Source organism: Xiphophorus couchianus, chromosome 4 (assembly GCF_001444195.1).
Source record: "Xiphophorus couchianus chromosome 4, X_couchianus-1.0, whole genome shotgun sequence".
In the NCBI taxonomy this organism is placed as follows: domain Eukaryota; kingdom Metazoa; phylum Chordata; class Actinopteri; order Cyprinodontiformes; family Poeciliidae; genus Xiphophorus; species Xiphophorus couchianus.
This window is the reverse complement of record NC_040231.1, coordinates 2,674,563-2,689,169: the sequence shown is the minus strand read 5'-3', so window position 1 is coordinate 2,689,169 and position 14,607 is coordinate 2,674,563. Positions and strand designations below refer to the sequence as shown.

Here is a 14,607-nt window from a genome sequence, read left to right as displayed (position 1 = left end):
CATGTTAGATATACAAAATAAGAGTAATTTTTCACTCGAAAACTCAATTTTGGGCTTTAGCTCAGAAATCTTCTAGAAAAAGGAAAATTTCAGAAATGTACTCATCTTTGTTTTTCACAAAGGCCCTAATATGGCATCATAGGAAAGACTAGCAAAAGGAAAAATTATGCATATCACAAAAACAGCAAGAATAAAACGCTGCAAAAGTCCTCCAGACCACTAGGGGGAGTATGGAGCAAGAAATCATTTCATATTATTGTAGAAAGCATAAAGTAAAGCACTTCTTTTCTTTCTTCTGGACATCCCGTCTTTACAGAAAGTCTGTTATGATTTTATGCTCAACTCCCCCTAGTGGTCTGGAGGACCAACAGGAAGCGTTTGCATCATTTTTTAAATTTTTGCACCTGTTGGCAAGTTGTTTTCATTTTACATAAGGTATGTAAGCTCTTTCCTCCCATCTCACTCTCAGGTGACGCTGATCCCAACCCACGACACAGAGGTGACGCGCGACTGGTACCAGCAGACCCACGAGAGGCAGCAGGAGCTGAACATCATGGTTCTGGCCTCCAGCAGCACCGTCGTCATGCAGGACGAATCTTTTCCAGCCTGCAAGATCGAGTTTTAGGATCCCCTCCGCCTCTCCTCTCTCCATAACCTCCCTGCTGTAGATCTTTTCTGGTTCTTCTTTTCTGTATCCTGATATGCAACCCGATGTGTCTCTGCTCCGGTCGTTTATGCCGCACAGCGAAGCAGAGGCAGATCTGGAGAACTTTTATTAGTGTTTTTGTTGATTTTTAAGCTTGGTGTGACCATCGCCATTGGAGTCCTAATGGTACTTTTCAGCTAGTCGTCATTTCCCTGTGGTTTAGTAAACATCATGAATATCTCTGCTATGCCATAGCCCTGAACATTTTCCCATTTAATCATTTTACAACCACAAACTTCAAAGTGTTTTATAGGAACTAAAATGATTTCAGAGTCTTTGCTTTTTATCTAAACCTTCCCATAAGTTATCGTTCTCAAGTCTTCTTGCCTTTAGCTCCATCCAATTTCCAAATAACTCTGACCAGCTTCACTATCCCTGCCGAAGAAAAGCACCCCACAGCATGATGCTGCCTTCACCATTTTAGGTGATTTATCAGGGTAACTGGTTGCACTGGATTTCATTTTGGAGTTGCAGGGTGTTTTTGACTCCGTTCGATTTGGACCAAAGTTGCAACAATTTTTTTGTCTTTTGCATTTTCAGCCATGTGCTAGACAACCAACAAAGACTTTTAAAATTTATTTTAACTTTTTTTTTTTTTTTTACCAGAATAAAAAACCCATTGAGATTAAAGGAAGGAAGCCTTGGCCAAGAGGCAGCAACAAGTACAACACAAAAAACATAAACTGAAGAAATGTCAAGGAATGAAGGAATTAATAAAGAATTTCTTTAATAAATTCAGGAGAACATTTCAGCCTGGAGACCTAACAAACCAGCACCCTTCCCTGGGAATTAAGAGTGTTTACACACCGGTAGTCTGGTAAACTCAGTTTGATTGGGGACCAAAATTGTAACATTTGTTACATTTTCTGCATTAAAAGAATTAAAACCCTTTGAAAAAACCTGTTGGGGGCGCTGCACCAAGAATCACTGAAGAAAACGACACAAAAACCTCAGAAGAAGACACTGAATGCAACTTCCTTCTTCATATAATATAAACAAAAATGAAGCAGTGTCAGATTTTAGCAGTTGTAGGATTTCTATTTTGTTGTTAGCAAAACACCACCAGTCATTTCTCCCGCTAGTGCCAGACTAGCATGTTTGTTTTGGTTGTATTTACCCAGAATGCCCTGCAGGGTAGTCTGTTCCCTGCCTTTCTGTTTGGCGTTCAGATATGCATTCGAACTTAAGTGAGACTTCAGCTTTTAGGCAGATCAGAGTTTGATAAGACGGTTATGCCTCCCCAAATGATCCGGTTTCATCCAACACACTGGAGTTGGATGAAACTCTAAATTTCTAAAAGTTAAAAATTCTCAACTTTTGAAACTCATAACTTTCCATGTTTTTTAGAATATTTTTAAGATTAATCTCAAAATTAGATTTTTTTGTCTAGCAAATTTTCAAATTTTGATGCTCATAAATAAATAAAAAATCTGAAAAATGTTTGAGATTTTATGGCGTAAATGCACTTTTCTTTCTACCCAGAATGGCCCTAATATGCCGTCATCGAGAACACATCCACTCCACACTTTCCAGATTTTGTCCTTAAAGAATTTTGAAACCCCATCTATCATTTTCCTGCTACACCACAACGACACACAGCTTTGTTCTAATCTATCACATAAACTCCAAATAAAATACCCTGAAGTTTGTGGTTGTATGATGACAGAAGGTGGAAGATTTTCAGGGACATGAAAACTTTTACAAGGCTGCTCCTTTAAACTGTTGCAGTAGAAGCACAAATTTGAAGAAATCAAAGCAGCAGTTCTCAATTTTGTTTTAGCTAATACCAGTCGTGACCTGACTTTTTCTGGCAGAGGAATATAGACATGAATTAATTGATCAAATAAATACAAGTCCTCCGATTCCCATTGCTTAAGATGAGATCCAGAATTACCTTTAAATCCAGAAACATAAAAAAAATCTGATTAGATTGTCATTTTTTGCTCTTTTCTGTTGAAACAGTAACAGTGTTTAGTTTTTGGCCTCCCGGTGACATAAACGGATAGAAAACTAGATCCCAGCGCTCCTTTTAGACTATATTTGTTGTAGCAATGGGAACATAATAATCAAAAATCTGTATTGTAGTGAGTTCTGATATTTCTACTGTTCTCTCAACCAGTTAAAACCTTCCTGATGGCTATTTTTTCTTACGGTGAAGCTCTCCTTAGCCATTTCTGTGGTCTTTGATGTACTTTTCCAGCTAGCCAATCGTCACGCAGAGAGCTGCAAGCGCTGGAAACATGTTTATATCGTAACATCCTGAAGCTCAGAGCTCAGAAAAAAAAGAGGCTTTTACAGAACAACGAGGACGTGTTGAAGAAGACGATGGCTGTTTTGGTTGATGGGAGACCGTCACCCCACATGTGCCTTTCTGCGGTTCTGAAAGAAAAACGGGCGGCGGAGGCCCAAGATGTCGGTATGAAATGAGAGGGAAACACAGGGCCGGTCCAAGCCTTTCTGGGGCCCAAAGTAGATTTTTTGTGGGCTCCCTATCCCAACATGTCAACACCAGATGCGTCATTATCTCTATGCTGTTATCATTAGCATACTTTATTAGCTTGCATCATATCAGTGTTTTATGGCTGTTGATGCTAACGTTACAGAAGCATCAAACTAAAATAAAAAACATTTAGATTTTGAAATGTATAGTTGTACACTGCAAAAACAAAAAATCTTACTACTTTTTGTCTGGTTTCTAATACAGTTATTTTAGTACACTTCAATTAAGGCAAAACTAACTAACAAGTAACTTTTTACAAAGATAACTGAATTTGATTTGATGGAATCTACTAAAAGTACAAATTAACTGCTAATTGCTTCAGGAATCAATGTTGCATAGCAAAAATAAAATCTTACCAAGTAATTTTTTTTATTAAGTTTCTCCTGTAATCTTATCTTAGTACACTAACATACAAGTAACTTTTCAGCAAGGAATAGCAGTAAATAGTAGTTTTTCATCACCATTAAGGAATTATTGACTAAAACATCCTCTTGTTACTTATGAGTTAGTTTTTGAAGTGTTTTAAAATAACTGTATTAGAAAAAATACTAGTCAATATTTTGTGTTTTTGCAGTGTATTTAAGTGTGTCATATTTTAGCTATTTAAAAGTAACATCAGCTGATAAACACTAACATTACAGTCATTACATTCATTACTGTTGATATTATATTTTCCCAACAGGCAGCAGAAATAAACGGGATGATATTAATTATTTATGTAACAAAAAACAATATGGGAATTTTTTTCTATGTGTAATAGAATTTAGCTTGTGTTACTTAAAATGCAATTTTATTCAATTATGCTACCTTGGTGCTCTTAGGGCCCCCTGGTGGTGTGCAGCTGCTTAACAAGAGTTAAGCAGCTGCTTAACTCTTGTATGCCTTGGGCCGGCCCTGGTGAAACGGCACTTTTAAAGCACCGACTCAGAGTTCCAGCTGCCACTTAAAGAAGCACAAGGCAAACCAGTGAGCAAAGCTTCCCCCCTTTTTATTTTAAAGTAACATTTTAGACTTCATTTGTTAAATTTGATGAAATCCCAGTGAACCTCCAGCTAATTTATTTAATTCCAGCTCATCTGCTGATGCATGCACAGGAGCTGCATGCGACGACATGTAAACGAAAGGCGACTGTTTTTAAAAACTGCACCCGATCGGCCTGAATGTGAAGATGCAGATTATACCTTTACGTTCTCCACGGAGGACTCGGATCTCCTGGTTGCCTTGGTTACCATGCATCACATGACACACAGGTTGTCTGCAACACCTGCGGAGAGACATCAGTGTCAATGCTTGTGCTTTCTGCTCAGATTTTTAAAAAAGGGTCAAAGTTCACTTTACCTCACTCTTGCATTCCTGTAACACTGTAACAATCGGCTGATCACTCAAAGCCCAAACTGCCAGACCTGAGGTGCTCTCTTCTCTTCACTCATGCAAACACATTGTTATCAGTTAGTCACATTTATCTGCATCCAGACATTTAAAAGAAAAAAATCTGAGATAAATACCGCCCTCCGTTGGATTGAGCCCGGCTTGTTTGTGCATGCGTACCTTTTGAGTTCTCCTGTATTGACATGAAAACGACTCATTATTGAAATGCTGTTTTACATGATGTGGTTTTGAGAAGCTAAAACTGTCCAGTTTGAAGGAGGCACATGTAACCCGGCTTTGCTGTGCGGTAAAGAAAGCCTTGTGAGGGTTTTCCTCTCCTTCCTGCTTCTTCTTTCATCTCTTAATTTAAGTGCAATATTCTCTTTATCTCTATTTAAATGCTTATAAAAGGTCAAATAGAAGTCAGATTTATTGTTGGGAGGGATAAAAGTGTGTTGAAGACAAATAAAAATGTCATTTACTGAAATGAATGTCTCCCCCTTCTTGCCTTTCTGTGTCACTGCAGTCAACAGAGATGATTTCAGGCAGATTAACAAGTTATCAATCATTTAGTCTGGCTGTCTTGGGAGATCAGAAAATACTCGTCATTAATCTGGGCTCCAGAGAGGATGAATGTCAGAATTCTCCTCTCCTCACGCTGAATCGACGTCATTTTATTTAATCCAGCATGGCGCATAAATTAACCAAAGTGGCGCCAAGTTACTCACTGCAACAGTAACTGACAGTTTCCAGTGTAAAAGCCGTCCAACTTTATGGAGAAACATTTATTTAATTTTGACTGAAAAATTAATTAAATAGCATAATTGGTAGACGGCCTCTTTTAATTTGACATCTTTTAATTTTAAGTGAAATCGCCTCCAGTATTTGTAAATTACTATTTTGTAAATGTGTTTTTCTTAACCAGTGAACAGGTTTGGAATAAGTTAACCAGGAAGGAGGATTGTTTAAATTATTTAGCAATAAAAAGGACACAATTTTAAAATAACAGAATGTTTGCAACTGGAGATAAGTCCAAAATGTTTATTTGAGTCAAATGACCAGAAATTTGACACCAATCACATTGATGTCGTGTTTTATCTGTACACACAGTAAGATCGCAGACTCGCAGTTTAATTTTCTACAGTTCATCGAAATGTACCAGGACAGCACACAGCGCTGCGGAAGCTAGCATGCCTCTGTGCTACATCGCTGCTCACAATAAAAAGCACAATGAATGTAAAATGCCCTCCTTTTTGTTCAGTGATAAAATGAGGCTTGAATGTGTTTTTAACAAAAATATACACACACCCAAAGCCATGAATATGCTATACAGTTAAATATCTAATGTGCAGGTTCTTAAAAATATTTTATTTCTTTTTTAAAATAAAACTGTGTTTTTCTCTAAATTAAATCTTCACTGAGGGTTAAGGACTTTGGCGATCAGCGGTGCACACTGAAAAAAACCCCATCAGCACTGAGGATGGTTCAGTTTTCTTACAGATTACAAACATTCTCAGCAACTCTGACGAAAAACAAAACTCAGTGAGAATTCACTGCAAAAACACAAAATATTACCAAGGACTTGTGGTTTACTTTCTAGACCAAAAATCTTAATATAAAACTAACTTACAAACACATTTTCAGCAAAATATAGCAGTTGGTTTAAGTCAATAATTCCTTAATATTGACAAAAAAGGTACTTGCTCCTCTGGCAGATTATTTAACTTTTGACATGGGAAAATGTTTTGTTATAAGTGAAATAATTTGCCAATCGTAGTAATACTTTTTAAGATCAATATAAAGAAATATTTACCTAAAACATCTTATTTCTTGCTGAAAAGCTGTTTGTAAATTAGTTTTTTCCTATTTCAAGTATTACGATGTTTGCATTAGAAACTCAACCAAAAATGCTTAGTATTTTGTGTTTTTGCAGTGTAGGACAGACAGCGGCAGTAAAATGCTTAAACGCCAGAGATCTGCTCAGCTGATCACATACAAGTGTTTCTACTTCCAAACCAAATTAAAATGTAGTATTTATTATATTCTCCCAGCTATTAAGACTCTCTGCTCGGTTTTTCACCCAATGGCTGCTGTCAGTAAGTAACAGATGAGCTTAGATTAAAAACCCGGTCGGACTGGACCGGCCGGTTCACTGCTCCACCGGCTGAGCTGGCTCTGGGTCCTGGGCGGTGTCGGGCTGCGGGGCGTTTTCGGGACTGTCCGTCCACAGCTCCACGGACTCCTGCGTGTCGAAGAACTCGTCGGGCCCCTCAGGGGACTGGGGCGTCTGCGAGCTGGACCCGGCCTCGCTGCTGCTCTCCCTCAGCTCCAGCAGCACCGGCAGTGACCCGGGCAGGCAGTAGCCCTCCATGCGGCCCAGACTCAGCTCCGCCAGTGCCACGCAGGCCGGCCCCTGCTCCGGGACTGGCTCTAGAGTGTCGCAGGACGCCTCCTGTCCGTCTGCCGCCGGTTCTGGGTCGTCGGGCTGCTTGTCGGGTTCGGGTTCTTCCTCTGGGGAGTTGTTTGGAGTCAGCGGGACTTCGGCGGGCAGCGGCTGGGCGGAGGCGTTTTGGGAGGAGTGGGTTTCCTCGCTGCTCTGCGGGGTGAGCGAAACCTTGTCGCTGAAGCTGAACCGCGGCGAAGTGTCGGCCGTGGTGGGGGAGGACGGGCCGGCGCTGGAAACCGTGCTGGACGGACCGCTGCTGTCTGCGGGGACGGAAATGGCAGAAAACCTGTTTAAAGGGGTGGCACCATCTGTTCACCAGGCACATAGTTTCCATTTTATAACATAATCAAGGAGCTATGATCAGTTGGTAAAAAAATGTTGAGTCTCTGTCTCTTTAAAAAACTCCTGCTGTTTCTGGTCATTACAACATGGCTCCTCTATTAAACCTTTAACAACATTTTACCAGAGAAGTAGCTCCTCAGTGTTTGCCAGTTGCTGCTGGCTAGTCTGAAGGAGCTGAGTGGGGGAGGAACTTTGCCCTCGAAGGCGGGGCTAGGTCCATCCAGGCATTTTACACATTGTTGTCATGGAGATTAAAGGATTTATCAAACATGCATAAAAGAATCAAAGCAACATTCCAAGTCTGTTTTTGATGAGGGAATAACATTAAGACATGATGAACAGATTTTTAAAAAAGGTAAATTTTACATGATACCGCCCCTTTAAGCAAAACACCTGAGTCATATTCAAACTAAAAGGTTTACTTCTCTCTTTGGAGACACATGTGCTCTTTATTTTGCGCTGCGTCAAACCAACCAAACCGTTTTGGGGCGTGGCCAGAAGCAGCTTATTAGGATTTAAAGTGGCAGAAGCCCTAAAAAAGCTCAAAATAGGCAGGACTGAGCAGACTAAAATCTCATTATCTAAGAATGATTTTGTGAAAAAAAAATGTAATGAACATGTTTTGTATAACCTGTTCAATGAAGCACAGTAGATCACCTTTAAGAGAATTTGTAATAAGCTAAAACTGGTATCAGAAACTGGCCAGAACAGTCTGATTGGTGGAGACTGAAGTGTTTGTTGTAAAAGATCATTTTATGTGATACATAATAAACATATTGAAAATGGTTCTGAAGGAGGCGGTGATACTCACACCACGGAGGTCTGTCGGAGCGAGATTTGAGCGACATGGAGGTCGTCAGGATCCTCTGAGGGATGTCTGGCTGATTGTGAGCTCCCAACATGGCCGACAGAGCTGCGGGGCGGAAACACAGGGAGCAAATTAAACTTAAGGAAGTTACTGCTACCGTTTTGGAAAAGAACAGCGAGGTTTCCTGACCTCTGGAGGTCCTGGTGTGCGTATCCCCGGCGCTCTCGCAGACTCTGGTGAGGAACTCGTTGACCTGCCTGAGCGACAGCGAGTTGTGCAGCGTCTCCAGCGGGTAGATGGAGGGCACCATGGAGCATCCTTCGAAGCCTGCGGCAGAGGAGACACATGGCACCCGCGGGCGCATCAGCTTAAACCCCGACACCGCAGGAAAACGGTGACGTCCATCACCAAAAGGCTCCCACCCAAACCCCCCGACACGGTGCTGCGGGAACCTGTCTAGCGGTCTGCGACCTCCAGCCGTCCCGTTCCGTTTGTTTCCACACAGGCAAGTTGCAAAAAAACCATGCTGAACGCCCAGAAAACGGGACACAGCTAACAGGTCTCCATATGTTTGCAAAAGCAAGCAGGAACCGCCCCAACCAAAGAAACATAAACATCCACCGTTTGTATGAGTCCCTGTTCCTGCGACAACACGCTCCCCAAGCTGGTTAGTTCACAACCAGAGCCGTTCATCAAACCGCAGCTGGAACAACCTGAGAGGACGGTGCTTTAACTAGGCCGGTGTTCGCCACAGAGACAGCAAACAAGCAGGAGTCGCATGCTGGTTAGGGACAGGACAGAGGAACCAACGCGCCGAGCTGTAGGTCCGGTTCCTGACCGAATCCGGACCGGGAACTTGCAGACTCGTGCGCCGTCATTCAGGCATGTTTACATCCGAAAAGCACAACCCGCTGCAGTATGACGCTACGCACTGTGTACCAACATGCTCACAATAGACGATTTTTACGCTCCACCTTCTCTTTATGTTGCTTAAAATTCAACATTATGAGGAAAATAAACTCAGTAAATAAAAGTTTTAGTGAAAAAGTACCAAAATGCTCAAAATAAAACTGAAATTAGGAACAAATACTCCAGATTTGGGTCCAATTCGAATCTGAAAGTTGATTGTTTTACTTCATCAGGCTGCTTTGATATAAAGACACAGTTTCTGTTCATTTATTAAGCTTGTTTAGACCTGAATGTTGGTCATTTTGTTATGTTAGTTCCAATGTTAGATCGGTCTTCCTGCTGTCTGCTATCTTCTACTAATGCGCTAATAGCTGAACTAATTATTTGATTTGCACTTTAGTTCACTTTGAAAACGTTTAGTGCGCTTTTCTTCCTGTGCATAAATAAATTCTCAAGCGCTAATTTACTTGGATGTTTTGTAAACTTTCAGTTGAATAATGTTTGACGGTTGTGTTGAAGTTTTGGTTATTGACCAAATAGTCAGACGTTTATATCCATGCTCTTATTTTGAAGTGGGTGTATACTGTTTACACATCATTTCCGTTTCCTCTTTTCCCCAAATCACTTTAGTTAGAAAGTGTTTTGGGGGAAAAAAGTGCTACACAAGAATAAAAACAAAACAGAGACGATAGAGAAACATAAATACAGTATATAAGGTACTGAAGTTAACGCAGTAGCATTAGTTACCGCTAAATACAATATTGGTGTAATTTTGGCAATAGCATCTAGTAAATACCATGTTGGTGTAGCTCTTTAGGTTTAGCATCCACTAGTTTGTTGCTATAGTGCTTTAGCATTAGCTTAAATACAATATATAGTGCTTTAATGTTAGCTTCTGCTAAATTGGTGTAGCGCTTTAGCATTAGCTTTTGATACTGTGTATATATTGTGCTATAGCGTTAGTTTAAGTCAAATACAGTGTTGGTGTAGTGCTTTAGCATTAGCAGAGCGAACATCTATGAAAAATGCTTTAGAGTTTAGCATAACTATTATGTTAGTTAGCGGCGCCCACTACTGGTTTTGGGTAAAACAAGTAATTTCTGTAAAGCCAACACATCAATCAAAATCAACAATATTTGGAAGAAATTATATCAGAGAAAAGCCCAGATGGCGAAATGTTGAGATGAAGAAACGGCTATTTGTGAGAATCACACGCCTTCCTGCATGAGTCAGGAGAAACCTGGACTAATCCTGGAGGTTAGGAGGCTCCTTACAGATGGTCATAAAAGTATTCATTCCCATTGAAGATTTTCGCATTTTGTCACGTTGCAACAAGGAAACAAATAAAAACAAAGCAATGCATAATACTAATTAAGTGAATTAAAAAGAAAAAGGGGATCTTGTTGTCCAAACCCTGCTTTAAACTTATTTTATTTTACAAAGTTTATTTTACTGCATCCCACAATGCAACACATACGGAAAGCCATTTGGCTCAAACTCAGCGTACAGCTAGCACACCATAAATGAAACCGCTCCAGAATTTGTTTGGATCCGCAGTCAACATAAAAACCCAGAATAAGGAAGGACAATAAACCACAGTGAACATCTCTGGTTTTATACAGAGACTCACAGGCTTCTCTGGGTTTTATTTATGCGTATCAGAATAATGGGGGCTACGTATAAATGCACATCAAACTTCTAAGGTTTTTATTTAGAAAGAAAATCTTCCACTTTCTACAACATCCACCCGAGTGTCTGGCTGAAAGGTCACACAATGTGAAAAATAATCAAAGGGTGTGAATACTTTTACAAGTTTCTGCATCCTTGAACGATTCTTTGGTTTCAGTTACACAGATTAAAAAAAATCTGTCTGGTGCTTGAACAGAAATAAGTAAATAAAGTACAAAGAAAACCTTTAAAAACCTGAAAACAATCATGGAAATCTGGAGGAATAAATATTTTTCTGTTTTTAAAGATGGTTTTAGATGCAATTTGAGGAACATTTGAATATTCCAGTCAAATGGTTAATATTTTAGACAATGAGGTTGTCACGGTTTGGTTGCACTGCAAACATAATCCACGTAATATAATCCTTGTTAAATTACATTTTATAAATAAATCAACCTGAATTTAGCTGATTAAATCTAAATAAATCCAAGTACAACCATTGATTAAACATTTATTTCTATTAAATTAGCTTGTTTGTGCTTTTTCTACTTTATTTAATGTTAAATTATATATTATTCTTAACGGTCATATTTAGATAAAAACTATAATTCTAATAATATTTAAGGTAATTGTAACCACCGGATGAAAAAATTTACATATTCGGAATTTATATAAGCTAAAAAAATATAATCTGGCATAACAATTTAATAGAACATGGCTTAAAACAGTATGTTAATAATATAAAAGTATCTTTTAAAATATAAAATAATTTTATATTATATACTATAATGCAATTTAACATAATTTAATATCATGTAGAATAAATTTAAAATTCAATATATTTTAACATAATATAACATTTCGTAAATATAATTTAATATAACAATTTAATATAATAAAATTTAATGATTTAATATAACAAAACTTTATATATTAATATAATTTGAAGTATGTAACAACTGTCTATTCAGTTGTCATATAACAACAAAATATAACAAATATATAATCTCAGTTTTATAAAATGTAATAAAAATATAGCAGTATAATTTAATATAATAACTTTATAAAGTACAAATTAATATCACAATTCAACCTAATATAACTGAACATAATTTATAATTTCACATAATGTAATTTAACACTTTAATATAAAATAATTTGATATAATATAATATAAAAAATTTATATAAAATAATGTCATATAACAATGTAATAATATAATTGAACATTTTAATATAACATAATTTGATATAAATTCCTATAATAAAAGATAAAATAATAAAATATAACCTAATATAACAGTTTAATATCATATAATTTAACATAATATATATGTTTATAGTCATGTTTGGATCAAACTATTTTTTATAAGATAATTTTATTAAATATAATATCATTCAACATAATTTAACAGTTTAATATTACATAATTTGATATAATGTCAATATAACAAAGTATAACTTTTTAATATAAAATAATATATATTTTTATAGTCATGTTTGAGTGAAAATATTTAAGGAATTTTTAGTCCTCAGATGGAAATTTCTGCATATTTGATATTTATGAAGAATAAGATGGTTGTAAAGTTTCCTTATTTTGAGAAATAATTCATACGTCGGTATTTTCAAGGTGATTATAGTAAAATCAGTAATTTGTGTGGTAACATGGCGGCAGAGTTGAAGTTGCTGAGACTTGCGGCTCAGGCCGCCGCAGCCAGCAGCAGAAACAGGCAGGCATGCAGAAACACCAGGAGGCGAAGCAACAGGGGTCAACCACAGAGCAAGCACAGTCCCAACGAAACCAGAGGTTAATCAGAGGCTGGGGGAGCAGGAGGAGGGCGGGGCCTAGGGCTGACCGTGGAGGCACTCTAGGGGGTCCTGGCCGGAGATGAGCCAGTTTCGGAAGAGGCGCAGGTGGTAGGAGCACTGGTGGAGGTGGTGGGCCAGAGCGTGGTCCAGAGAGAGCTGGCGGCAGCCCGAGCTGAGGTCGGTGGATAAAAACCTCAACAACTGGGCCACATGGTGTTCCTCCACGGACTCTGAGGAAGAAGAGGGAGAGCGAGTGGACAGAGCAGTGGGGGGAACAGAGGACACACAAGGTTTGATGCTGAGGGGGAGAGAAGGTCTGAGGTACGACAGATGAGACAGGAGGAAGGAGGCGTGTGTAAGGTTGGGCGAATTTATCCACGGGAAGCAGCCGTTAGTCATTTAACGTGAAAAACTCGTTACATTAAAGATAAAAAAATTTTTTCCTGAAGAGCTTCTGTGAATACTCTGCGTGTTTTTAGGGATGCGCCGATTGCATGTACACGCTGCTAAATGTGCTACTGGCAGGAAACAACTCACCGTTAAAGAACCATTTATCCGCCGTCAGCGTCCGTGCTAGCTGCAGCGTAGCAGAGAGCAACGGGGCAAAAGGTAGGGAGAATGAGCAGCGCAACAAAAGATTGTGACTGACATCACTAAGACCCGCCTCCTCGCTGTGATTGGTTGTTTTTGGTCTGAATCGGTTGTAGTAGCTCAGATTGGAAACGGCAGAGGAGCTTGATTTTTTCATGGAAGATCCGTCTCATACTGGAACTTATGGTGACAGATTCAACAAATATGTAAAATGTTTTTCAGAAACGTTAACTTTAATTTTAAATCCTTTTTTGAGCAATTTGGAATGTTCAAAATAAATATGTATGGAAATTAGACAGAAATAGAAAAAGAAAAAAGGAAAAAACTATTTCTTCTGGAGAAAGCTCAGAAATGCTTTAATAAGAAAAACAATCATGTTTACGTCTCTTGGATTTACCGATGTGCAGGTGGTTAATTTTACCAGGCGGTGCCGAAGACGAGTTCAGAAAATGCGCTTATTTGTAAAATCAAACGATTTTAATGCATTTTCCATTTAACGGTGTTTGATGGTATTTTATCGTTTTTGACCATTTTTAATTATTTTAAACAGTTTGTAACCCTGTTTAACAGCATTTAGTCGTATTTCTGCTGGTAAAAAGCTTTTCAGAGCTGGTCGGTGGAGCTGCAGCATCTGGTGATTATGTCTCAATATTGAAAAAAAAAAAATCTAGATTGGGAATTGTGACAATGTGCCTGATCCATGAGGGTGGATCTATTTAGTCTAATTCTATGCTCCGTGCTCTGAGCAGCGCCATTCTTTGTTTTTATTTTACATTGGCTGTTCTACTCTTAATTGCAGTGACTGAACAAATTAAAGTTGCTTTTACCCGTTTGACCAGCCTTGTGAAGCTGTTGGTGTGTTTAAAACTGCTGCACTGGTTCAGTTATCACATAAATTTGTAATTCAGCACAAAACCTTTTAAACCAGTATTCACTTTTTACTTCCAAATCAGTATTGGAGAAGAGAAGCCTTGCTTATGTTGTTTATACCTTGATACACTTTTGTATGTTTAAAGTGTTCCACCCAAATAAAAAAGTCCAAAGATCAAATCAGAATCGTATTGGAATCAGAAGTGAAAAAAGTGGCTCGGTGCATCCCTATTTGAGTCCTTTGCTGAAAATGCGTAAGCGCCGAACCACTTTGGTTGCAACTTATGGCTCTCATCTTTTATCCAGATGAAACTGTTGTAGTTTTTGGCAACTATTTGACACATTTTTGGACTTTTGTGTCCATTTAAATTGTTCCATCCAAATAAACACATAAAAAGTCCAAATGTCTTTTGTGTGAACATATCGGCCATTGTCATTTGTTGTACGGACGGGTATCGGTTGGAAAAGCGTTGCACATCGCCCAACCTTAGTGTGGTGCACCATGTGTGTGAGGGATGTGCTCTCATCAACGGCAGCAACAGCCAACAATCAGAAGAAGCAGCAAATCATCCTGGAAGTCCCCAGCGTGTC

At 38.7% G+C, this 14,607-nt stretch overlaps 2 protein-coding genes across 49 annotated transcripts in view; one reads left to right on the top strand and one right to left on the bottom strand.

Annotated features, from left to right (window-relative positions):
• Positions 1–5,065, top strand: part of map1aa (microtubule-associated protein 1Aa) — a 34,253-nt gene extending 29,188 nt beyond the window's left edge. For both annotated transcript variants that reach the window (XM_028015624.1, XM_028015626.1), the window contains one exon: positions 470–5,065. In XM_028015624.1, the coding sequence (XP_027871425.1) occupies positions 470–625 (156 nt within the window). In that variant the 3' untranslated portion in view covers positions 626–5,065. The remainder of the gene's footprint in view (positions 1–469) is intronic.
• A 530-nt stretch (positions 5,066–5,595) lies between these two features.
• Positions 5,596–14,607, bottom strand: part of ppip5k1a (diphosphoinositol pentakisphosphate kinase 1a) — a 62,969-nt gene continuing 53,957 nt past the window's right edge. For 34 of the 47 annotated variants that reach the window (XM_028015628.1, XM_028015629.1, XM_028015627.1 and 31 more), the window contains 4 exons: positions 12,603–12,785; positions 8,360–8,497; positions 8,174–8,275; positions 5,596–7,280 (listed from right to left, as the gene is read on the bottom strand). In XM_028015628.1, coding sequence (XP_027871429.1) covers positions 6,724–7,280; positions 8,174–8,275; positions 8,360–8,497; positions 12,603–12,785 — 980 coding nt within the window. In that variant the 3' untranslated portion in view covers positions 5,596–6,723. The remainder of the gene's footprint in view (positions 7,281–8,173; positions 8,276–8,359; positions 8,498–12,602; positions 12,786–14,607) is intronic. The other 13 variants (XM_028015635.1, XM_028015640.1, XM_028015644.1 and 10 more) reach the window with 1 other exon arrangement.